Source organism: Rhea pennata, chromosome 17 (assembly GCF_028389875.1).
Source record: "Rhea pennata isolate bPtePen1 chromosome 17, bPtePen1.pri, whole genome shotgun sequence".
NCBI lineage: Eukaryota > Metazoa > Chordata > Aves > Rheiformes > Rheidae > Rhea > Rhea pennata.
The window spans coordinates 4,969,023-4,995,173 of NC_084679.1; the positions used below are offsets into that span (position 1 = coordinate 4,969,023).

General features: G+C 42.9%; 1 protein-coding gene across 1 annotated transcript in view; it reads left to right on the forward strand.

The window, feature by feature from the left end:
* The window catches only part of TMEM132B (transmembrane protein 132B), a 252,000-nt gene that overhangs the window by 109,999 nt on the left and 115,850 nt on the right, over positions 1–26,151 (forward strand). The window contains exon 3 of the mRNA XM_062590194.1: positions 2,759–2,899. Coding sequence (XP_062446178.1) covers positions 2,759–2,899 — 141 coding nt within the window. The remainder of the gene's footprint in view (positions 1–2,758; positions 2,900–26,151) is intronic.

The window sequence follows — 26,151 nt, forward strand, 5'->3', positions numbered from 1 at the left end:
TGCAGGAGATTAGACTGGAAGTTTTCCTAAAATGCAGTGTTCTGAGATGTTTTTGGAAAATGTAGCTGGGAAGCAGAGTATGTGATGTTCACTTGATGCTAACCCAGCAAGACAGTAAATATTCAGCAAGGGAAATCTGTAGGCACAGGCACCAAGACAACATTGCCAAAAACCAGAAGGCCTCCTGTTAAGGGACAGTGCCCTGAAGGAGGAGCCAAGTGGTGAGCGAAGAGGACGGGCACCAGGAGAGCCGCATCTGCTGGCAAGATGGGCAAAGCCAGTGTCGTAGCTGTATTCAGCCTCAAGAGAAGAAACTGCAAAGCTTTCTGGCTGGGAGGGATAGATGCTAGCCCGTGGGTTAGTCCAGGAGGTGTGCTGGCGTTCGAGGGTACGGCATGTTTGGGAACGGTTGGGAACAGTCCAGGGTGGTGATGGCAGAGGTCAGCACATCTCTGCAGGACCTGTACACATTTGACCTCTGGAAACTCTGGTTGCGCATCTCCTTCCTCTAATTGAAATGTTCCCTTGAATAAACCATGCTCTCTCTTCCAGGCAGATGGGGTAAAAATGCTTGAGGTACCTCGGGGCTGGATAGGAGGAGCAGGGCAGGGTGGGTGTTTGTGAGCACATGGATAGATGCAAATATTTGAGGCTGTTTCATCCCTACCTGTAGTCTTTAGGGGGACCAGTGGATGGAGGTGAAGGGAAGCAGTAGCTTCAGCATCTGTGGAGGAGGGAGCTGAATGCTGGACCTGGAGGGGTTAAAGTCTGCTCCCATGTGGCAGTGACCTGGGGTGGTTGATTTGCATCCTCTTGGGTAAACTGACCTGGTAGATACAGAACAGAGTAAAGGAAAGTAAATGCTGTGGAGTTAATGTCCTTGTAGTGCAAGAGCTGTGTAGGAGGACATATTAAGCTTCTGGCAGATGGAAAAAGACTGATGAATCCTAAAATCATGGATGAAATCCAGCTATCCTCTCCCCCCCTGCATCTTCTACTGAAATACCTTTAATTAGTCAAGGCCTTGACTTGGTTGGAATTTTAGGGTAGAGGTTTGACGACTTTGTCAAGAAAAACTTGGGAAATTGAGGGGATGGTGGGGAAACAAATTTGTCAAAATATAGAATTTTATATGGGAATGAGAAAACTTAAAAAGTTGTTTTTTTTATCATGCTCAAATACTTTTTTTTCAAGTTACTGACTAAGTCTTAAAAAACAAAATGAAACATTGAATCCTTTGCTTGAAGGCCTGAGTCTGTCTCACGGTAAATAACAAGTCGGTCTGAAAGGAAGCTGTGTAGATGCTTGTAAGAGAAAAGCGAGGCCTTGCAGGAAGGATTTGGTCCAGTGTAGTTAGTACAAAATAAATGAATTCATCGGAAAAAAGAAGAGATGATAAGAAGGGGGCACATAAGCTTTGTGGCACGTTGTTTGAACATATGAACGTCAGTGGAGAAACATGAAGGAAACAATTAGGAAAATATCAAGTAAAATTCTCTCCCTACAGGAAACCTTTCCTTTTTGGATTGGTTATGCCAGGCATGAATTTGGTCCACCAAGTCAATGAAGCCTTACAGGGAAGAATAAGGGCATCATAAAAGCAGGGTGAATTAATTCCATCTCAGAGGAGAAGACCACCCATTGAGTTTTCCAGGCGCTTTGATCCAAAACCATGAATTCAGCTAGAATTGAAAGGAAATTTTTAACAGTGTAATGGAGCACCAACTGGCCACGAGGCATCGGGGCAAATCTGTCACAATTAACTGTTAAGTAACGCTTCAAGTCTCAGCAGTGCTGTTTTATTCCACCATACAATTAAGAGGTCCCTCTTGGCTTTGCTTTTAATTAATTAAGTCACAGTAGTGGTGGAGGCAGCGCTACAGCAGTTGCTTTCAGCCAAATTGTTCTCCAGGCATGTTTGCAGCTCTCCTGTAGAAATCCCAGCCTTGTTTTAGGACTCAAGCTGCTATTAAGGCAGTTTGTTTCCCATTCCTTGGCAATCTATTCCTATGCAGAGCTCCACCACAGCATGAACTTACTATTTTTTAACAAATGGAAAAGAAATTGTTTGTTTAAACAAATGGTGAAAACATTTGCCATGTACTGACCTGCTTTTAGACTCTATCCATGCTTAAGAAGTTAAGGTCTTCCATGTGGACATCATATGAATTTCGGCAGCAGGATTTTACAATCATGTAACAATTAGGAAACAAGATAGACCCCTATGCAACTGCAAAATTGTTTCTGTCCCTCAGTCCAGGGTCTATGACAACATATTCCTTTCCCTCCCTGTGTTGTGGTCTTCAAGCAACAGAGCATGCTTCCTCCATATGGGCCTCTCCCCAGTACGTAGAGGGACCTTGCTCGCAAAGGTTGACAAGCAGAAGGATCTATTTTATACCACAGTGCTCTGGTTTTCAGTCTTATATTGCAGGACAGACACAACAAATTAAATCAACTTATGCTTAGTCACATCTTTTTCATTTATGTCAAACTGGTGCCACTGAAGCAGAAAACATTCTTATTCTCTCCACATTGTTCAAGCTGAAAATTAACTGGCTTTGCACATAATGAAACTCATACTTCATCTCTTTAAAATAACGGGACCAGATTTATATTTTGAAAGCAATGTGACTTAGAGTTGCAATGTATCAGTCTATTGATGCAAGAGGGAGTATTTCATCTTCCCAGTTTTTCCCTCTATGGATTTATTTTTATGAAGCCCGTAACTAAAGCAATTCCCATTGTTTCCCAACAGAATTAAGACGGCCCCAGGTGTGAAGATAACGGATGTCAGAGTCAGTGATGCAGACCAGTGGGGGATCCAGGAGGAGACGGACAGCGAGAGGACCACGGCCATTATCACGTGCGTGCACAACGATCCAACCGCGGAGAGCAGGTAGGCAGCCAAGCGCTTCGGGGCGCTTACTCTCGCTGAACTGCCATGCAAGACGCACATTGGCTCCTCTGATAAATGGTGTTACCCTTTGAGCAGTGGTGTATGATCCTTCTGTGCTTCCTTGGAAGAGCTTTCTTTTCTTACGTTTCACTTCTGAGCTTCAGAAGTAGATGATCTAATTAAACTGGAGGCAGCCAACTGGTCCTGGCTCATGTTTGCTTTTCTTGCACCTTCAGGCAGTGAGAGAATTCCTGTTGCCAAAGAACTAACAAAAAGAAATGGATTAAAATAGAAAAGTATGAAAAATAAGAGAGAGCAATATGAGACAGTGCTGTCTCCTTTATTCGAAAAGCTATAAAGGTAATAGCTATTAAGTGTTGTGCGTTATTGCTGCAAAGCACCTATGAGTGTCGATGAAATGTCTCCTGAATGCTGTGTACATTTATTGCGGTAATGCTCCAGCAAGCTATATGAAAAGTAATGAGAAATTTGCATTGTTAGTCAGAATTATGTATTTTTCAATACAAGCAATTTCTCTCTATTATCGTGCAGTTACTCTACACTTAAAGTACATTGTGCATACATTTAGTCTGAAATTGTATCATAATTAGGAAATGACAAAACTTTATGTCAAAACTTTGATTTCAGGAGTCTTCCTTCTGCATGCATCCTTTTCTGAAAGCTCCTTTAAGAGAGGAAAAATAGGGTTGGTAGCTTACTGATAGTGTAGACCTGGGAGGATTGTTGCTGAAGTCTGGTAGTGCAAAGTGAGCTTCCACTTGGTTTCCTTTTTGGTTTCTGAAGCGGTGTTAGAGGAACAAATTAATGCCACTTAATTCTGAATACGAGCGATACCTGTGTTGAGGTGCAAGCTATTTACTGTGGGTTCCTTCGTAGCGACTGGGAGACAGAGGCACTGCTAAGGTGAAGCAGGCCTGTGAACAGCAAGCAGAAAGTGCCTGTTTCTCCCCGGTGAAGATGCAGAGGCTGGAGGTGACCAACTCGGACGCAAACATTTGTACTGTAAATGCGTGAAGTGAAGGGAAGTGATTCCCAGGCTCTGTGTCTCTAGCTAAGTCAAGGGGTACAGAGCTTTCTGGCATGAAGCGTCGGGAAAACATTTCAGTTCATTAGCTGCTTCACTGAATTCCTCTCCGTTAAAACAAAGAAAGGAAAAGTCTCCTCTTGTTTCCTAAACACATTTATAAAAGTTGTAAGTTTGAATTTGTGGTTGTAGGAAATTCTAGCGACCTTCCTCGTTTTTTTGCTGGGGTTTCACAGGCCGTTATCGAGATAATTCAGAGCGCTGGCAGCTGCGTTCGGCGCTGTCTGCTCTGTCTCCGAATCCTTGGTCTTTCAGCAAGATTTCCCAGTTCCTCAAACAGCGGTTACAGAAGGCAGTGCGTCCCGTTAGCGGGGGAGCCCGGCAGCGAGGTCTCGCGCTGCACTGCCCCCGGCCGCCGATCTGGCGGCTCGCGCGGTGTCCGCTCGCAGCGGAGCGCCCTGGGCCGGCTTTTCCGCTCCAGCCGCAGTGAGCTCGGATCTGTTCGGAGCAGTGTGGAAAGCCGTCAGTTCGGAAGTGAAATGCTGAGGTTAAGGGAAGCTTTAAGATTGTTTGGTGCTGCAGAGGGATCTGTCTGCAGAAACTAAGTTACGATTTTTTTGTAGTTAGACAGAGAATAGAGAGAACACTGAAACTTACTGCCTTCTGTGTGGTTTCACTAATCCATGAAATTATACCTGTTACAGTAACTTAATTTTTATTAAAACCGTTTTTTGCTTTGTGTTGAACTGCTAAATTGCACAAAAGCAACGAATCTCAAGTTAATTAATACTTCGACCCTTTCCTTTGTGAGATTAGTTTTAATATTTTTGGAGTAATTAAAGTATGCAAATAGAAACTGCTGACAGATCACTTCCAGATTTGCAAATATTGTAGGGCTTAGAGTAAATATTTAACTTTGATCTTTATTTTAATTTGCTTTTTTTGGTCATAATGGTGGCACTCTTATTTCCTTTGAAGAACATTAAAAGTTTATGTGGGGATTCTCCTGTGCTGTTTAAATCAGTAGGGACTTGAACTTGCTTCTGTTAAGGTCAACACAGTAAAACTGTCACTAAACCAGATTCATCCGTTCCGCCTTTCAGTAATTCAAGTAGCTTCATTAAGGGCAGTTTATGTATGAGTGGGAGCGCAGGATCAATCTCCTTCGTTGTCGAGCAGAGGCTATTAGTAAACAGAATAGTTCCTCCCTCGGGGGAGCCAGTTTTCTCTCTTGGAAGTCCTCTGAATTCTGCTGACTTGGCGGCGTTGCGCTGGTGGGGGCAACTGGGACTGAGCCTCCGAGCCCGGAGGAGGCAGCGAGCCTGCGCGGAGGAAGAGGCTGCTGAGTTTGCCGCCGTCTGCGAGCACCGCCGGCTCCTCGCTGCCGCCGGGGAGGGTCAGGCAAAGCGAGGAACCCCGCGGGTCGGAGCAGTGCTTGCCGAAATCTCGGTGGCTATCCGCGATGCCCTTAGCGCAGAGATCGGGTCTGTGCGGCTCGCGCGTGAGCTGCTCGCTCTTCCCGCGTGCGCGATGCCGATAAGAGCCCCACAGGGCCCTCGAGTCAGATGTTGCCTGCAAGGACAACAGCAGCTTTCGAGTGTAACGCGTTCGTGATCCAGCCTTCGTTCCTTTTAGCTAGTGTTATCTTCTGGAGCCTTTTCAAATTTGCTTGCTTTTCTAATCTTTCTCCTTCTCCTCTTGGCAGTGTTATCGTTATCATGAGTTTTTCATCTCCATTTCTCACATTTCCTCGTGCAAATTGAGTGTTCATTAAAATGTTTTAAATTAAGACCTTTCCTCCTTTCATGCAGAGTGCATCGTGCCTTTTTTGTGCAATATTTTTTTTAAAAAAATTCTTATCACAATGTTTCAGGCAGTTTACATTATATTCTATTAAAAATTCATTTTGTCCAAGGTTGTCACAACTCATAGATTAAAGCTTTCCAGAGTGTGTTTTCTTAGGAATACATTTATAAATTCACCTCTTTAGTAGTCTCGTAAGCTTGTATTTGAAACCTCTTTTTGATAATGCAGTTGTACAAAGAGCATGAAAAGAAGAGATTTATTTTAAATATGTGCAGACAAGTGTGCATGCACACACCCATCCTGATCTGTGTGGAGTCTCACTTTGCCCTTACTGCTGTCATCTCAAAGGACTCTGCGGAAGCGTGTTGAGCACGGTGATTGATTGCTGCCGTGTGTGTCCGTTCTCTCTCGTATTCTCTCTGTGGAGCAGGACTCTTTGAATCCGCTCCTGGTAGGGCTCGCTGAATCAAAAGGCTGCTTTGTTTCAAAAATACACAGTTTCTCCTTCAAGCCCAAACACCATTGCATTAGGGAGACTGCTGGGATCAGGTACTTCGTTCCGTAGGAAGGGATTTGAGTATCTGCGAGGAGTGCAGAGCGCTTCTTGCAAGGAGCAGAGGGAGTCAAGGCTGGTGGACTTAGATAAAAATTGTATGGTTTCAGCCTCCCACACAGAATAACTGTGTCTGAAGGATTGGTATCTTATCCTGAGGTCCACAGCTGTATGTCAAATTGTTGAAAAAATACTTTTGAAATACATAGAAGGCCAAAATTTGGTAGTGTGCCAGACATAAATCCTTTGTAGCATCCAAAAAACCGATCCTGTTCTTGTAAAGACCATGGATGTTTTTTCCACTCTATTCATAAGAAGATGGATTGAGCTTTGCAATTTTTTTTGCTTTGCACCTCAGAGCTATCTGCAAGCACGCTGGGAATGTAGCCACAAATTGTGCTGCAGAAGGGCCAGTGCAAGAGACCTTGGAAAAAATGCTCCGAGAACATGGTCTGGTTTTGGCCCATCGCTCAAGGCCGACACGCAGAGGAATGGGGTATCAGGACTTTGCTAGAGTAATTCAGCATTTCATAGGACTAGATTATTTCAAATTGTTGGCGAGGGGAAGCTGGATTTCTAAAGCCTCTGGTGAAAGGCCCCACAATACGACCTATTTCGTGATGCTCGGTTTTGCCCCTGCAAAGCTGAAGGAAAGAACAAAATCTTAGTGAGACTTGAACCTGTGGCTCCCGAGTGATGAGAGGTCACAAATACAAATACTTAAAACATGAAGTCACAACTTGGCTTTAAAAGGGACGCTATGAAGGATCATTTTCCTTGCTCAGGAAAACTGTTGCTATATTGTATCAGTTTTTTTACCTAGGTGAGGAGAGTGTGATTCTCTGACAAACTAGTGCTTTAATCAGAAAGGTTGTGTTTATATTAGCTAGCAAAGTTAACAAAAATGATCTTACTTGCAGTGCTGAGTAGAGTGCTACTGAGACCAAACTGGTTCTTCTCATACTGGGATTATTTTATCTCCCTATTTGTAATACAGCTTCTGTTTCTCAGGTCACTGCCTAAGTTAAACTTTGTATGAGGGAGACTCAGAATGCAGAAATAGAGAGGGTTAAATCTTCAGAGCAATTTTTTCATCAAGATGAATTTATTTTGTGGCCTGTAAATGTGTGTTTTTTAATTGATGCAGGCTAGCTCCACTATCTGGCATTTGAAGTCATCTAACTTTAAACTGGGATAGTAAGATGAGTCCATAGTGATCATTCCATTTCTTTACTGCTTTAAAATGTGCTGACAGAATTCAAATAATTTGAATGACTTTATGAAATCATAATTGTGTGTGTGTGTATATATATAGAGATAGCTATGTCTTTAAATCAAAAAAAAGTTAGAATCTGCTATTTCATGCATTTTTAGGTATGTAAATAAATCCTCTGATTTTGAAATAATTCACTTCTTTGGTTTTTGTGCTTGGGAATATTTCTCGAGCTATAAATATCACTCAAAAGGAATACATAAAGTTGTCTGCCAGTTAAGATGTGTGCCTGTATTTAGCAAATGTGAATACATGTTATTGGAGCTGATGGTCAACTGAGCAAAAATGTTGTATTACTTGGTTTTGTTTTTAAAGCTCTGGGTATGCCTCAAAAATAAGAACTGAGATTCTTTCCTCTTACTTCTCATCTTGACCAACAGCCTTGATTTGCTGTAATCACTTTTTTGTTGGAAATGCCATTTTTCCCACTAGGTATTCCAGCCCCCCAGCTGACCAAGGGCGGTAAGCACGCTCTCTCCCTGGATCCTGTGTCGCTCCGAGGGGGCTTCCTAGCTTCAGCCATGGCTCTACCAGCTTTGGGCTGCTTCTCATGGTGCTGTGGAGGTGTTTCTGCCCTGAATCCCCCATCGCTCTATACTCCAGAATAGCTTTTTAATTTGGGCCCCATGCCGCATCCAAGCGGCATGAGAGGTTCCCACTGTCTCCAGAACCTCTCCAGGTTGCTTGATCAGCTCCTTCAGCAGCTTGGCTGGCTCTTGGCACGGTGCACGGTGTGCTGAAGCTAGGAGGAGGAGTTTGGGTGCTTCTGTAAGGTAAATCAGCCTATAGGTATGGGTGGCTGCACCTTGCTGCAGCACACAGCAGCGTGCTGTTAACTACAGTGCGGAAGGCAGCAGGACATGCAGGGAAACACTTGCGGATGTGTTTATTGCCAGAGGAACTTGCTTGGCCCCAGGACATTGAGCGTGTAAAGTGCCATCAGCAGCAGCAGTTGGCTGGCAGAAGATCAATTTTGTGTGTCGCTCCTACACAAAAGAGCAGTAACTGCTGTAGACAGCCGGCCTTGTTCTGCCTTGTTTTAGGCCCATGGAAAGGCAGTGGGCCGCACGCCATTGAGTTCACACAGTACCAAAGAAAAGTGAATGAGTAAAAGGAGCAGAGGGAGCACAGAAACACAGGGCGATGCATAATCCTTTTGCTTGAAATGAAAAGAAAAAAAAGGCTTAAGGTGTGGGAACAAGTCAGAGAGTGTTCAGCAAAGACCCCGGAGAAAATGGGATCGCGCTGTGGGAGGAAACGGGCTTGGGAAGGGCCGAGCTGGGGCAGGATTTACATGTTGTTCACAAGCGCCTGCTTGCCAGCGTTGTTGACGCAGGGGCCAGAGCTGCTCCTCAGAGAAAGGATGACAGCAAGCTCCCAGATTCAGGGCCAGGACATCCTAACACTGGGGAAGCCGCCGGGTAACATCTGTTCTGTCACGCGGGGAAAGCCGTGTGCAGCATCACGTACCGGCTTGGGTGTTCCCCCCGGTTCTTATGCACTTGTTTTGCTTAGGTCAGAGGTGTCATGGGCAAAGAGGTGTGCTTTGAACGTAGAATGGAAATGGCCTACAGTTCCTGCAGGGGTTCGTTCTCTGGCCTTTGGCTAGACCCCAAGGCAGCAATGTCTCTCGAGCTGTTGGCGGAGAGAGTTTTATCCTTAATGCACAAGTTTTAAGGCTGTGACCCGTATTATGAGCGACAGCGTCTGTTCTTTGTGCAAAGAGTGTTCCAGTGAGAAGCATCCACGTGCGTTTTCAAGCATAAATGACTCAACAGAATCACAAAGAAAACCTGAGTTACAAGAATTTTAACTAACCTTTATTCTTTACATGTATGCCTCTATGTATAAAAGAATGCAAGCTTCCTTGGAAATGCTTCTGTAAAATAAAAGCACCGAAGTCCCATAGTAGCTTAGAGAGGATATAAAAACAATAGATAAATTAACAGCAGTATGGAGGACCACTTTAGTGTAGAAAGCTATAGTTCTAGGATCAAATGGGAATACATAATTTCTGGAGTTTTTTTCATTCAAGGCCAGGAACAATGAAATTGTCTATCCCTCTCCTGTAGGGAGCCTAATAGCCCAGTAACCACATGAATCCTCTCCTGGCCTGCCAGCTTTTTCAGATGGTTGTTTCTTCTTCTTACACAGTTAGGCTCACTGCTGCTTTGGCAAAGTCCCCAGTAGAGATGGGTCACAAGGATTACCAACTGGTAGTCCAGATAATTGCTTCCTAGCCCCAGTTCACCTGTGCGAGAAGATAGTAACTCAGTGACTCTTCTTATTCCACCCTTGCTGTGTTGGCGGTACCTTTATTATGGCCCAAGGATAACTTTTTGAACAAATATACCTTTGGTAGGTGAGAAGAGCTGTTGAGCAATGCAGTAAGGAGCCCCTACAAGGTAAATGCACTGTTGTCTTGTAAAATTTGAAAAATGTTTAACTTCTTTTGGGAAGAATTCAGAATTTGTGAAGTGGGGTAAGATGATACTGTGTAAATAGAAGCATGAAGATGGCTTAGAAAACTAATGTTAGGTAAAGGTCTGTTAACTTGCTATGCCAATAAAATACTCTATGTAAATCCAGAGAAATATGCCATAAAATTCCTTCCACCAGTGTAATGTATTTGTGTTTATCCAATAGGCATACACTGAATGAGAAAAATCACTTTTTAGCTTACAAAAGTTGCATATTGCTTAGAAGGCTCAGTTGTACCTTGGTAAATATGCTGGCGTGCCCTCATTAGGTAGAAAAGCTTCTGATTGCGAGCAGTCTTTGTAGAGGATAGGTTTAATGTTATGAGAAGCATCAAACTTGGGCTATATGTAGGGTATCCCCTCAGTAAGGGACAGAGGAATTGTGTAACTCAAACTGAGAAGACAACAAAGTTTCTTAGGTGTAGAAAGAAGTGTACTGAGAAACTCTTCTTGTATCCCATCCTCTACCTTTTCAGAAGTAATGGCAAGAAAATTCTGACAAGTAGAGGGCTGTAGCACGAGAAAGGGACCATATGCATGTTTGGCCAACTGGTCATGCACTCCCTGATTTTGATTCTTGCCTCAGAAGAGCCAATTCTGATTCCCTGAATTCTCTTCATAGATGTTTATTACCCATGTTTGTGGATGAAAATGTTTTTCCCAAAAGGCTGATTCGTACCTTTCTACAGGAATTAGACAGGAAAAATTTGAGCCTTTAAGCCTTTTTGAATTTGATCTCCTTTCTCTGTATTGACAGTTTAGGAAAATAGAAGCTATTTTTTAATTTCTGACTTTGTTTTTGAATATATTTTATGTTAATGATTAAAAAAAGATGATCACTGGAACTCGCTGGCCTATTAGTTTCTTCTTCGGTGCAGCAATGAATGTGCCAAGAAGTGGCATAAGCTTTTCATAAGACTGGTCCACAGAAGCTGATACAAAAGTTACTGGCGTTGCTGAGGACTGAAGGCTTCAGATCGGACTAAATCCAACCACTTTGAGTGATATTTCTTTTGAAAGATAGGCCAAATCATTCTGAAACAAGTCTTGCTTTTTAATTTGACCTAATTAGCTTCATTTTGGGTACATCATTCCTACATGTGAATCTTAATATTGATGTAACAGTTGGCAAAGTTTAATTTCAGGGTAGGGTAGTCTGTGTAATTAGGACTGCAAGAATATAGCAGGGAGGCTGTGAGCAAATTTCAAATGCATGCTGAGTGAGTGAGTGACTGCTGAAATAGTTATTCATCCATTGGCGCTTTCATGCTTTTCCCATATTGGATGCCAAAGGGAGTGATGACATATTCAAGAGTCAATGGGCTTCTCTGAATCTATACCAACCTGCTGTCTGCTATTTCCTATGCAATATGTATTAGTGTTCCTGTGGATGATTGCACATGAGTTACTATTGGAGGCCCAAGACAAAAATCTGTACAGTTCTGGAAAGTTTCTGAAGCTTTACTCCGCTGCCACGGAGATACACGCGCACATTCCAGATATGCTCAGCTGACATCTCAAGACTGAGTGCTAAAGCCCAAGTAAGCACGGCTGCTGAACCCGCCGCTCTCTTAATAGATCCTCTGACTCAAGGAACAAGAGTGAAAATGCAGGATTTGGGGGGGTTGTTTTTGTAATTTAGTCATAATATTTTTCTTCTCCCTTGATAACTTGGACTTAGGGGAAACCTCAGATGAGGTGTACACTGATCTAAGTAGCAAGGAAGCACAGTTCTTTGCCAGAGTTCATCTTATGCATGTGAGTTCTGCACATCTCCAGGTTTCCATGCAGCACCTCGGATGTCTAACCTCACCTATACGATGGGAAGGTCACGATGAGCCTTACAGAGAGTCTAGAGGGAAGGAGAAGAGGCTATCAGAAGCTTTATGCCACAAAGGCACAAGCTGATTCTTCTGTAAATATTTCACTTGACTAATATACTCAATTTAAAAAATTTATTCTTTTGGCAAACTTAAGTCTAGGTTCAGAAAAGCATCATTATGTAGGGTGCCACTTAAGTACGTACTTGGTTTTAAGTACCTACCTCGTTTCTGTTGATGCTGGTTATAATGATAAAGGAGGTACTCAGAGTTAGCAACTGGAGACAGCGCTATGCTGAAAATATAAGTCTTAATGGTAAGCCATGTTTTTATATATATATATATATATATATATATATATAATGAGAGGCATTAGTGTGTCACATTTGAAAATGTTATAGAAATCAGCAGCTGAACTGTTCTGTAATACAGAAACTTTCTCAGTATGTTAGAAATGTTGCTTAGGAACTTACTTTCATCAACTTTATACAGATTCAAGGTACATAGTAAGATTGGTCTTTGATATAATAGGACTGGAAGAAATTAATGAATGAAAGTGAAATGGGGGAGTCTGTATCTGAGGTATGTTTAATTTCCACCTTCACCGATTTAGGAGTTTGCCTGGTAACGGAGCCTCCAGTGCGCATTTAGAATTCAAGTCAAGATGTGTTGACTTGCTTACTTAACAGCCAGTGCATTAAAGTACAAAAACTGAAAACTCACTTATTAGGCATTTAGCCAAAATTTAAACTCATTTTGTTGTTAGGAGGTGCTGTTGCTAGACAGGCAAATATTAAGTATTTTTCTTTGATTTATTTGATTACCCTGTGCCAAGTACGTTATAAAATATCCCAGTATTAACGTTGCAGAAATTAACTTTTGTTTTAGTTAGTATTTTTCACTCATTTTTCTCCAAATATTCCTCACCTGTGCCTGTAACTTACTGCTTTTTTTTGGAAGCAAATAATGTAACTTGAATAGAATAGAAGTAAACTGACTGGATAGCGGCTGATTCTTCTGTGAGAGTCAGCGCGTGATCTTTTTTTTTTTTTAATTTCTTTTTAAACCTCAGCATTTCCTTGAGGAGAATGGTAAGCTGGATTTGAGCTACGAGCGCTCACGCATCCGTTGGTGGGATGAATCCGTAAGCTGGGCCTCTGGCACGTCTGCGAGCTGCCCGGCCCCCGGGGCGTCGGAAGAGCGTGCGGATGCGGGGGGCACGCAGCGCCGGGGGCCGGGGGGCTGCGACGCACCAGCCGGGAAGCCCTGGTTGTCAGGAGAGCTCTCGGCCTCTCCAGAGGCAAAACACTGGGAGCGGCTTTCCCCCGGACCGTGCCGTACGGCTGGGGCTGTGGTACGAGGAGAGCTGTGTTCCCCTAGCCCCTCGCTGAAAATGTAGGCCACCGTGTTATAATAAACTTGGACATATTGCCTGTGGGATCTTGCGCGCAGGTACTTGAAAGCTAACTCTGCTTGTTCTTTCTGTACAGTTTGGTCCGTGTGGATTTTCCCAGGATACTTGTTAAGAGGTTTGCTGTGAAATATTGCAGTTATTAAGGCAAATTGCAAAACCTTTAGCGAAAAAGCTTTCCTAAAACCCAACTGCCAATAGCTTGATCTTGCAAAAAATACCTTTTTCTATTGGTCTAATTAATGAGTATGTTTTGAGTCCTTAAAAGTTCTTGGGCCTGCGGGGCTCAAGACCTTAGCGAGGCATGGCACTCCCCATTTGCATGAAGTGAGAGCTGCTTGTAGGAGAGCTTTGTTGCTGGGGTTTGCTCTTCTGCGGGTGTCGTCTAAAAATGCTGCGCTTTTTGGGGGGGGGTTTCGTATCCCGTGCTTCGGCTGTGAGCAGCCCTGAGCAAAGGACAGGCAAACACTGATCCTCCCTGACGTTTGCCAAGGTCCAGTCAGGCTGGTCTGTGACAGCAGGACTCTGAGTGCTGTGCTCTTCCCGATACCGCGCTCCCGCAGCTGCCGGGCTGAGCCTGAGTCCTTCTGTGCCGCCCTGCTGAAAATCCCCTCTTCCCCAAACAAATATCCCTGTTACTGTCAGCTAGGAACAAGGCTGTCCTGCCTCGCTGAGACGCTTAACATGTTTTAGCTCTTTAGCTGAGGGTGCGCTCAGCACTGCACAATCAGAAAGAAATACTCTGACTTGTCTCTTAGGAGTTTTCAGTGCATAAGTTTAACTCTAGAAGTTATTGATCTCAGCAGTGAATAGATAGTGGAGATATTTGGAGACAGACATTCCTATTTTCTGTCTCCCTTTTAGACAATTTTTTTTCCAAGCTGGTTTTCTAAATGCATGGCTAATGTTTCTTTTTGTCAGATAAGTAGTCTTCTTAATGGTGTACCGTTTAATTTCTTTAGTGACAAGAGGAGGAAATAAGTTATTCCTCTTTTTAAAAGAGTAATTTAAGTAGGGAATAATGAATGCAAAATGCTGTCATTAAAAATCAGCAGATAAACTGATGGATCATCTGTCACTCCCAAGCCTTGCCATAAAAGAAAAGTAGATAATCTTTTTTTAACTCCTTTTTTTTTTTTTTTTTTTTTTTTTTTTAAATGAAAATGATAGTGATGAGTATGGAACATGTTGACTGTGAATGCCTTAATTGCCTTAATAATGAAAACAATTATTTATCCAGTGAACAACACCTAGAGACTCCCTGCTGGCCAAACACATCGTAGGAGAAGATAACTTCTTTTAAGAGCCTTCCAAAACACCTAGCGTGAGAGAGGGGGTATTTTACAGTTTTGCAGTCCTTTGTCCTCTCTGTATTTCTGAATTTCACCAGCTTTCTTCCGGTAGATCCTCATTCTGTGCAACACTAACATAGTGACGTGAAATTAGATTTTGCATAGTACACGCTTGGACATTGAGAGTGGGAATCACATGATGCCTTTGGGTGTCAACAGTGGAAGATAGTTGGATCTGACTTACCTGCGTTCTGCTGAAGTGCTCCCAGGTGTGATTCATCTCAAGGGAGATAACCTAAAACAGGCCAGAAAACTGCACAGGGGAAGTGCCTTTTCTCTGCATCGCACGTGTAGGACAGCCACTGGGCTACCTCAGATGGAGACATCTAAATTAGAGAAATATTAAATTGAGTGCGATTAATCCAAGCCTTTGTTTCTTAAACTTTTTGCTTCTCTTTTGATACCATTAAAGAGTTAAGAATTTGTAGGATACATCAGCCGATACTGTTGTTCTGGGACTACAACAGCTTTTTCCTTGGTTTATGACATGGCTTAGTTAAGTGACAACCCTCGGCAAATATTGACTCTTTGGTGACTCTTGTCCTTATAACCTACCCAGAATTTCTGAGAACATGTTCACAAGGATTTCCTTTTGGCTTAGTGCAGATGTAACAGTTGAAAAATAGTAGCTCAGGTAGCTCATAGGCACAAGGGTGGTTTTCCCACCTGGCAGGTTGAGTGCCTTCACCCCTGGGCTCTTCAGAGCTGAATCGTGGAATCCTGTAGTTTTCAGAAGGACAAGTTTTATACATGATGAGAATATAAATTTAAAAACAGTTGCTAAGGAAAACTACTTCCATCCTTACTCTCCTTCTCTCCTTTATATATGTGAAACATTTTTGAGTGCTGATTGTCAAAATATCTATGTTGTTTTTAATCAATCATTAGTCTTCAATATGGCAATATTCCAAAATATTCTTTTCTGTCTCTGGCACTGGCTGTGGTGGGCACTGAGTGAATGTGTAGGACACTGTCTGTCCTCAGAAGGTCTCAGTGTTTGTTTGGTTCAGGTCCATACATCTGGAGACTTCGTTAAAGAGCCTAGGCTGAAGTTCTTTAAGCTGAAGAGCAGCTTCCAACCTTGTTTTGTATGACTTTATTTCATTCCCCCCTCCTTTTAAGTGATATTCTGGGCTCCTTCTAAATTGCATAAGTAATCTAGATACTAGACAGAGGGCTACTCAGTGGCCCGTAACACTGAAAACTTACCACTTGTTTACTTGCATGAAATAGGACCTGACTGTCCTAATCCAGCATGTGATCTAGACAGATATGAACGCTGTGTTCCTCACTACACACTAGAACATCTATTTTTCTCAGTCATTACAAGGAGACAGGAAAGGAGAAGTTCAAGCCCTCATCACAGTATATTCACCATCTCACAAAAGCATTTCTATTGACTGTGTCCAAAGCTTTATGAAATGATGCTATCATCAGGGGTAATATCAGTCTCTGGCCTCTGAAGAGGATTGTCATATATATGATATAAAAAATACTTTAATCCTGTTGGTGATGGCAACCAACAGTGCTTTTCTCCGTAGTTCCTGGATTCCTCAGGATAGTCAGGACAGCTGGATAAAGGGGGCTCACATCGTGGCGCGTCGTGGAGCAGAGGTGGCCCGAAGGCTTGCACGCCTGCAGGGACTTCCCGGGGGCTCAACAGCGGAGCAGGACAGGTCAAACACAGCGTCGTTGTCCCCTCCCGTTTTGTCAGTGCAACTTTTCATGTCTGATTACTTGTTTTGCTTATATTGCTGCCTCAGGCCAGCTGAACATATGCATGTTCCAAAAAGACTGGTGAAGACAAAAAACCCAAGTATATTCTTAGAAGCTGAAAATAACTGCACAAGAATTGAAAAACACTGGAGAGCTCCATTTTTTGTGTTTTACGGAAAAAATTCTCTGCAGGCTCCCCCCCCACACCCGTTCTATACATACATATATACATTTATATGTAGCATAAAGAGCTGGAGAACTGGAAGGGTGGGAGCAGGATTTCTTTGAAGTAGTTGAAGGGGACAAGGAATTGATCACCTGCAGTGGGACAATTTGTGCTTTTGCCTCCTGTGATTCAGTGAATTCATGAAGCTTTTGGTTTGGCTGTCGGTTAGTCCTTACGTTTTGTTTATTTGATGAGGGAATGTCTGCTGGACTTCCTCCCTCCGCCCCTAGACTCCAGCGGAGATCAGCAGAACTGATGTGAGCTGTAATTCTGTTTCAGCCATGATTATATGTCAGTCTGCTGTACACTGTAAGTGGTACTTCTGGATTCCTGCTGTGAGGAGTTGATTAGATTCAGGTACCTTTTAGTTCTCTATATAAGGATTTTTTAAATTTTTTTAACAAAGCAGAGTAACGCACGAAAGCCCCAGTTTATTCTTTATTCTCTTTTTTCCGCTAATACCTCATGTGTAAATGCAACAATAAAATGTTTTGGGAGTGCCTGACTTCACATAACTCCAATTGTTCTTTTCCAAATAAAATTCAATTTAAAGGCTCATATTGGCCCCAAATTCTAGGATAGGTCTGTGACCTAGGTAGAAATTTCCTACAAAATGTAAATTTTAAATTAAATTTGGAACTCTGTAATAAAATGAGTGCTAAATGAAAGTTTATTTGTAGTTCTGTTTGTTACATTTTTCATTATAAGCACAAGCTTTATTCCTCCAAATATATTATTGAATGAAAAAAGAAACTATTCTTTTATCTGCTAATGCTGGTGCCTGTGATCCATTCTGTTCATTTTCTGTGTGATTTTCTTCGTATGATTCTTCTCCAGCTTATATAGCACAGAAGAACTTAATTGCTCAAATCTGATGTAGTTTTCTATTCCTGGTGACTGTGTAGGTTGTGAAACCATTATGTGGGAGATGCCTTCTGGTGTATGGAGTGCGTGTTGCAATTGGGATACGGCAGGATTAGGGCCCAGGCTGAGAGGAGCCTTTTAGTGAGCTTTTTGGACATTTTTCTGTGGAGCTGCCAGTTAGATTGTCATTTGCTGAGCAGTTTTTGCAAGCAGAAAGTGTTCTTCCTGAGGCTCTCCTGCTACAGGGGGTTTGTAATGAATGTAGCATCATTTAGTTCTGGGTGATCAAGAGTGAAACCACTGAATTTATACCAGCAGCTAATGTTTGACAAAGGGCTGGAAACCACTCTTCATCTGATGACATGGAGGAAAACCCTTTCCCTGGATGACTAACTGTTGATTTCTAGCCATGGAAAGTTTTATTCTGTTTTTGCTATTTGCAAATATTATGCTTGGTGCTGGTAATGTATAACACTGGAGACAGATTATACCCCCAAAATACCCCTAGACTGGGCCAGCCTAGCTTTACTCATTTGCACATGTTGTCCCTCACTTAATTTTCTTTTGAATAGAGCTTTAATTAGGTCTCTGGACGAGACAGGTGCAAAATGGCATCTGATACAATGAAGGCTGTTCTGGAGTCCAGACTCTGGGACTGTTTAGATTGAGTTATTCCCTGCTCTGGAGGTGACTTTGGGTGACCAGCTGGACTCCTCTAAGTTTTCAAAATGCTATAGAGGAATGACTTTGGTGGTGCTTAGGCTCCTTGTGGGTTATATGCACAGACGTTATTTGCGGCTGCAGTTCCGCTTACCAGGAAATACTAGGACAATGCTGGTACTCTGATGCACAGTGCAGGCTTGTTAAATTTTAACAGTGAGACATTTTGACAACTCTTGCAGTTTTTATTGTGTGCCCCCAAATATTTATGTTCTAAGTCACTGGCTCCTCAAGCCAAGTGATTCAAAAGAAGGATTCAGCATGTATTTAAAGGAAAAAAAGCAATTCTGCTTTTCATGACTGACAGAAAATCTGGAAAATTAAGAGTCAAAAGATGAGAAAGCAAAGAGAGAACACTTAAAAACTTGAGCAATCTTTAAGGTGAGCTCATGAATGTGCAAGGTTTGATTAATGATTTTTTCATGTTGGCGATACAAAGGAGGGCTCTTGCTTTTCATGCTTTAGGCACTATTGGAGTGCATGCTGTGGTAGGGTTCCACGTTTTTCAGCATAAATTATCGTCCTTTGCAAGTGGCCATTTGATTTCCTGTCTTGGCAATTAATGATAGAGTAGGCAGTAATTTTAAGATGAGCTTGGTCAGTCTACTTGTTAATACACCATGAACACAAACACTGTACGTTCCGAGGATCCCTGCACTGCTAATTAGTATTTCTGTGGCTTCACTAATCACTTAAACTGGGAACTTGGCCAAAGCTAACAGAAGAGACTTCCAGTACAATAAATTGTTTTAATTTTGTGATCTGATCTTGTGCATGGCTCAGTGTTTCTGAAAGCACGAGTAGAATAAAATCTCATTTTCCATGATAACATATGCAAATCAGAACTTTTTGGTCCCTGATGAAGCTCTGCTTCTATTGACATGGTGCTAGCAAAATACTTCTAAGAATAAAAAGCTGCTAAAACTTTATTTTGCTGATAATATTTCGTTATTGCTTTGTAAGCTACTTTAACCATAGGGCAAAATCTGCTGAAAAGATAAGATCCTATAACTCTTGTTTGCTTGTATCATTCTCTCTATGATTTATTGAATGCCATAGGTGTTCATGGCATTTTGCAGACATATAAAAGATTGACATGTTCCCACCTCAAAGAACTTAAAATTTTTGCAGGTTAGCAGCAGTCAGCAGTTTCTTCCATCTGAATTTTACTTTTTAACAGCACTGTATAAAATCACTATTACACAGCTGCCAAATGAAATGGCATTTTATTTTTAGTTGCAAATGTGATTTTATTTTTCTTTTAATGCTTGTTAAAGGTTTGTGTCTGTCTACACGAAGGACTAAAAATCTCTGTGCCCTGACCATAATGCAAAACAGAAGCAGTACAAAATAGCCCGTATCCTCCAACTCGGAGAGATTGTGTGTAATGTCCGTGAGATTGGCGGTAAGGGGGCTGCGTAGCCCCCCCTTATGGTAGGGACTTCTATGATATGGGTAATACTGCAAAATAGAGGAAGATTCATAGCTCCTTTCGCATCAGGAAGCAACCTGCGTCCCAGTGGTAATGACTCCCGGCCATCGTTGGTTTATGCGAGATTTGAACTAGTGACCAAGCAATGAAACGCTCTGTATCCCGCTATCAGAGCAGACACTCTTTTAGCGAGGTGCTTGGGGATGATTTCTGTAGCTCTTACAGAGGTCAACCAGCTAATTCCTCACAGGCTACTCTGAAAATCTTTCTATTAAAGTTTAAAGGATCTAGGTGAGAGAAAGTTTGATGTGGCTAATACTTATATGTCCCTTTCTGAAGGAGAATATGTTCACTTGATCATTTCTTTACTTAAAAATATCTGAAACCTTTTCCCATCGTTGATTTTATACCATTGGATGCCTTTTATTGCGGATATTTGGAATGTCCCTTTGCTACTTGCCCCATCTTTATGTTTTGCATTGTATCTTCACAGTAAAATGTAGGTAAAGCTCCACTTTCAAACATGCAATTTTAGGATTTCCAGGCAGTTGTATAAAGGTAAAATACATCTATATTCCTGCCCAGGTAATTTAGCAGAATTATATATATAAACATAACATTAAAAGCCATTTTCTGAGGCTTATGATTACACTGATTTTGTTTGTCGCACACCTGCATGTAGTGACTTAAAATATGCTGTCACTCATGGAGTAAATTCTGTCCCACAGCATAATGTGACAGATGCTAATGAATATGATACATCGCAGAATTTTGAAGCTGAGATACTTGGAAAGATTTTACTATCACCTTGTTAAATGCTTTGAAAATTAATTTTAGTGAAAATAAAGTAGGATCCTAATTTTTTTAAAGGACTCTACATATGACCCTGAACATAACTGAAATTCACTTAAATATTTTGAATTTGATTAATTCCAGCATAAATTCTTCTGAGCAGCAGGCTGGTGGGAAGTTGGAATTACTTGGAGGGGTTTTGCTTCTAAGGATGCCGGTCACAAAGCTCCTGCTAGCCTGAGCGGGAGCTGGAGCAAGCCGTTATGCTGTAAACCAGTTGCATTTTCACAGTGCAAGATAGCGGCAGTGTTTTTTTTTTTTCCCCTGTTTGGATTTGCACTCAGAGGCTCACAAGGTCAGGGCTACCTTGAGTTTGTCAGACACCCTCCCTTTCTCCTTGAACAAAACCTCAGCAGAGAGCAGAGTGTCAAAATTAATAAAATGCAGTTTCCAACACAGAGAACTTACTCAAAGGCTTTGGGAAAGAAGGACTGTTTTCAAGGTAATTCTCATTCTTTAAGTTAAGTGCTTACACTGATGCAAATATTCTCACCTAGAAATGTGAGAATAAAAATGGGCTTAAGAATTGTCTTGTAATTCACTGATGCGTGTGTTTTCAGCCCCGCTTTTTTTTGCTGCAGGAGGTCAGCAGCGCTGTGTTTATCTTATTCTGATTCCCTTTCCTTATATTTCTGTGTTTCCCTCTGTTTTTTTTCTGTGTCTGCGCTGGTGAAGCACCCGCTGGCTTCCAGCGACGTGACGAGGTGGCCTCGGTCGTGCCGGTGGGCTCGCGGGGAAGGGCAGAGCGCGGCCCGTCGCCCCAGGAGAGGCTGTGGTCGGTGCAAAGTGGAGCGAATTTGCTTTCCATCAGCTGCTTGCTGACTCCCGTGCCGGCCGTGTCCCGTGCGCGCGGGGGTCTTGCCGCTTGCGCGTGAAGCTGCAGGGGCCGCGGGAATTTCGGCTGCTGCGGGGAGCCAAGGCCCTCCCTGAGCGCGTGGGCTGCCGAGAGGGACCGCTCGGCGCGTAACGCTGCGGCGGAGGGAGCGGTGCTACGCGCTGAGCGGTGCCGAGTTAAGACTACTGTGTGCTGTGTTAAATGACGTCTTGGGTTTTGCTGGCCCCTATCCATAAAACACAGCAAAGTGGCGACAAGGATAAGCCTTGTCAGCTAAAGGAGCCACTGGGAATACCAGAGAGTACTTAGTGAGTAAAACAAATCAAATTTTGAAATCCTCCCTTCTAGAGGAAAGCACAGAGGGGATTTAACTAGAGTTAACTAGAGTACTTGTGGAAAAATGGCAGAAAGACGTGGCTGGGGTGGGGGTGGAGAAACATCAGGGTTAGCTTTGCCATGGCGGGTCTGAGCTCTGTCTGGAGGCGACTCCAGCTAAACACCTGATGCTTCAGGAGAAGGGATATGGAAAAGAAGGGCTGCCTGGCCATTGCAAGAGACCCTCCTAAGCCACAAAACCAGAGCCGTGGTTAGCGCAGTGCCCTTAGCCCACATCGCGGGAGCAGCAGTTAGAGCTGCAGGCACCTTCCGAAACCCTTTGGGATGGTAGGACCCCGCTTTCTTGATGTAGGGTGCTCCTGTAATGGGTTAACTCTGCATTGCTTGTGGCTACCCCTTTTTGGTCCTGAGCAGGTTCCTTTTTATCTGTAATTAGGCTGTCCTTGTGTTGATGGCTTATTTCCATGTGGGAATTGTTCCTGACAGAAGCTGTTCCAGGAGCTTGGCTGTTCGCCTGGCGCTCGGGTGGCTGGGCTTCAGCTCCCTGCCGAGCCAGATGCTCCCGCTGTGACTCTGGCCAAGTCACTTATGCTCTGTGTCTCAGTTTCTAACCATGAAGTGGAAGTGTTAACATCTGCCTTTTTTGCAAGGGACTTACAAACACGCTGCTAATCGGAGAGCGTTAAATCGTATGTTGGGGGGATGGTGTGCATCGCTCAGAGGGACGGACAGCAGCACCTCTGGATTTTAGTCTGACTTGGACCTTGCCTTTAGCTAAGGAGAACACCAGCTACAAGCATTGACTTCAGTTCCCCGGCAAAGCTTCGACTGAACCTAAGCGAGTCTCACTTGAGAGCCTTAGAGCGATCAGGAGAACACTGTAAAATAGGTGCCCTCTCCTTGCGCCTAAATAAGCACATAAACTCCCATGGGCTTTTTTTTTTTTTCTTTTAGCCATGCAACTAACTCTGGTTGACATTTGTGGCAGTGTGGGAGAAAATCCCGTTAGCCCTTTATTTATGTCTTCTGATACTTACATATCTTCGTAAGTCATTCATTTCGCCCTTTAGTCGAGGGCTGTTTATTTCTTGGCATTGGCCCCTGCAGCTTTGCCTCAGTTGTGCCACTGTTGGTCGTCTTGTGGTGTTTGACCAAAGAGCCTCTCGACCTCTGAGGTGGCTGCTGGCTTGTCCAGCACAGCCTGGTCACTGGCATCTTCTTGCTCTGGAGGAAGAATATGTGCTGTGTAGACTAGGACACAAGGCCCTGCCTGAGATGGGTCCTTTCTTGGGATAGCGCTTGGTAGTGCGTCATTCCTCATTTATCAGCGAGTATTCCACAGTACTGGGGTGATGGTGAATTTGTATCTTTCTTTGATTAACTTTTCCTTTTTCTCCCAAACTAAGGCTGTAGTTCTGTATCCCCTAAGGATAGGACCTCTACTCTTTTACAAGCAAAGTTGTCAAAAATTTGTGGAAAACTACGTTCCCTTTCACGATTCTCTGCTATTGTATTAACCTGCTTGAAGAACTCCAGCAAGTTACTGAGGGATAATTTTCTGCAGCAGATACTCTGCTACCTCAAACCCACTGTGTTAATCTCACCTTAATTAGATCCTTCATCCCATTCTCGGGAACAGATGGGAGGCTTATGGCTGTGAAATACTTGGGATCACCAGAGATACCTGAGCAGCAGCCCTCTGCCCCCTCACAGATAAAGCCCTCGATGGGTCGTGTAAGATTCTTCTCATGGTACACATACAGTAGTCACTGGTATTCAGTGGTGCTGGCATCTTCTCCTCTTCTGCTGTTTCCTAATATGCACTAAGACACAGTGAAGAAATCACCTCTCTTACTGCTTTAGCATTTGCTCTAAAGGTGAGTGGCTTACAGAGTTGATAGATCAGGAGCCAGGACTTGTTTTCTGTCTAGCACTGTATGTTGGTATTTGCAAAACTGTATGAGAACTGTGAGCAGGTACCAGGTGAAAACCGGTAACCTGTGCCTTACTTGATGCCCTATGTGTCAATGCACAGCCCACACTGGTGATAGTAAATTCAATTAGGACTGGATTTCACGTGACTTTGTACATGCTTCCTCCAATTCACCGTTGGAGTAGCCTACAGAAACTCAGCAAGGTGTCTCCCTAGCATGTGTCCATACACTAAGCTAGATACAGCACAGCTCATCCAAAGGGGATGGTGGCAAGAGAAGGACACAACCAGAAAAAATCTGAGCCTTCTTCTTGTATATTATAAAAGAAGATATATTGCCATGCGTTGGTGGAGACAGTCATTTTTGTCACTATTGTAACCTGATTTACTTTCTTGACTTGTCAGCTAAACATGTGCCAGCCAGCAGTCATCCCTGTCTTTGGATCAATACCTGCTGGGATCTGTCGTTTTCCGCTACAAAACCTGACATACAGCTTTGTTGGTTTACCCCCTCCTTCCTTCCTTCCTCCCTGCACCAGCCTAAGCCTTTGGCCCAGGCCCAAGTATATCAAAAGGTTTTTACAAGTGAAGTACGTGCACACCCAGAGTTTAGTCTAGAGCAGAACCTCACAACCTTCATTTGGAAAACACGGATGTTTCAAACACCGCACTGAGCCTCGTAAGGCTGGATAAATAAAGGACGAGGAAGAAGCACCGAACGGAACCTGTTGTGGAGGGGTTTTGTTCCGTTTTGTTTGCTGGGCCTTGGAATACAGACAAACCCTTTAAAATGAGACCATAAAACAAGCCACTGGTTTTGGTATATGTGCAAGTTTGTCTAGATCCAAAGTAGAGAGTAACAAGATTTAAAACAAGTATCCTGCTGGAATTATAGTTTCGAACAGGTAGCCCCACACCAATCGATGGGAGTCTGCTTTTGTTGTGGTCACAAAAATCACAAGTCTGACTCGTGCTATTACAGTGATGCACAGTGTTGTCAAGGTAATGGATTTGGGCACTTGGCATATACAGGAAGGGTGTAAAAGGCAAGGAGGTAATCTGCAGGCCTCAGAGACCAAGTTTCATATTAAGTTTTTTTTATGACTGAGATAGAGAATACTCAGTTTTTGTTGTAGAAGTGAGATTTTATGCCCTGCCCTACTGTTGCTATCGTCATGCACATCGCCCACGGGAATGCTGCTACTGCCTGCATGCAGCAGTGTTTGTGAACTTCTCTGGCATTGCCTCCTCTTGCTGGTAACTAGAAACTGCCCTTCAGAGGACTGAAGTAGAGATTAGAAAGGCAGAGAGGACCAGAGGTACCGTGGAAATGACTCCTAGTTGGGCTTCTCAGGAAAAGACCTTCGCTGTAGGCATTACTGGGCAGAGCTCTTAGAGGCTGAAGTATGGAGGCAGCTATAGAGAAGACTCTAAGGACTGTGTTTATAACCCATGAAGGCCTCTTTTTATTTATTTATTTTTAATAGTAGCAACAACATTTTAGAGCATTAAAGACGAGCATGAAAGGATCAACTGAAAAGTCAAGGGAAGCAGGATTTCTTTGATCAAAACTTTGTAATCCAGTCAGCTGGCTTAATTGTACCTTGATGAAGGGAGAAACTGATTATTTTTCTTAAAAAAACCTACCTATTAAAAATTACTGGGATGAAGAATTGCTCCCTTCCATATGTAATTCCTCTCTTTTCCTAACTTTAGATGAAATCAAAAATGAGCTAGAAAAATACTACTAGAAAATTACTAGATTAGAGAAACTAATAGCTAGTAACTATTAGAGAAATATCTGCCCTGATAAGCTAATCTGGTTTAGAAGAATTTACGATGCAAAGGACACTAGAGCAATGCTAGAGCAGAGTCGAGGCTCAGAGGAGCTGTAGTTCGCATTATTTATGCAAAGGTCAGTTGCAGTGAAGGTGGGAGGAGAGCTCTCTGGAAGACCAGGTTTGCCTCCTCTGTAGCACTTCTTCTCTCAGAAAAGAGATAAAGACTTAAAACCTAGAGAGAGAGAAGAGATAATCCTATCCAGAGGTTCGGAGAAGAGATGTTGTCAGTTTTGGAGATGGAGGTATGTTTGCATTAGGAGCCAAGAGTGGCCAAACTCAGTGTGCCCTCCTCTCCTAAGGGGCCTAATCCAAACCTCAGCAAAGCCAATGGAAAAGCTTCCACTGATTTTTAGTTTCTTTTTTGAATTGGGCTTTTGGTGGAAGAATTCTGGAATCATGTTTTGATGGAGGACTCGGCTGAGGAAAGCGCTTATGCCCAAACTTACCTGCAAGCTTACGCTTAATTCTCTTGGGCATTATGGCTGAGCATTTACAAGCCTTCCTTGAACAAAAGTCAATGTAAAGTTTGTTTTTGTGGTACCAACAGTGCGCACACAAGTTCTCTGATAGCCTCTGGTTTTACCTGAGATAGGACATAGCTGGAGCTGGTATTTTTTGGAGATTTATCTTAAGGGGCGCATTTTCTGCATCTAAAAACAGAAGAATTAGCTTTTGAAGTTAGTTTGAAGTGTCTTCCTTCTCCATGAGTGTTCAGAATTCAAATACGTTTTTATACTATAAAGCCATTTTATTGCTT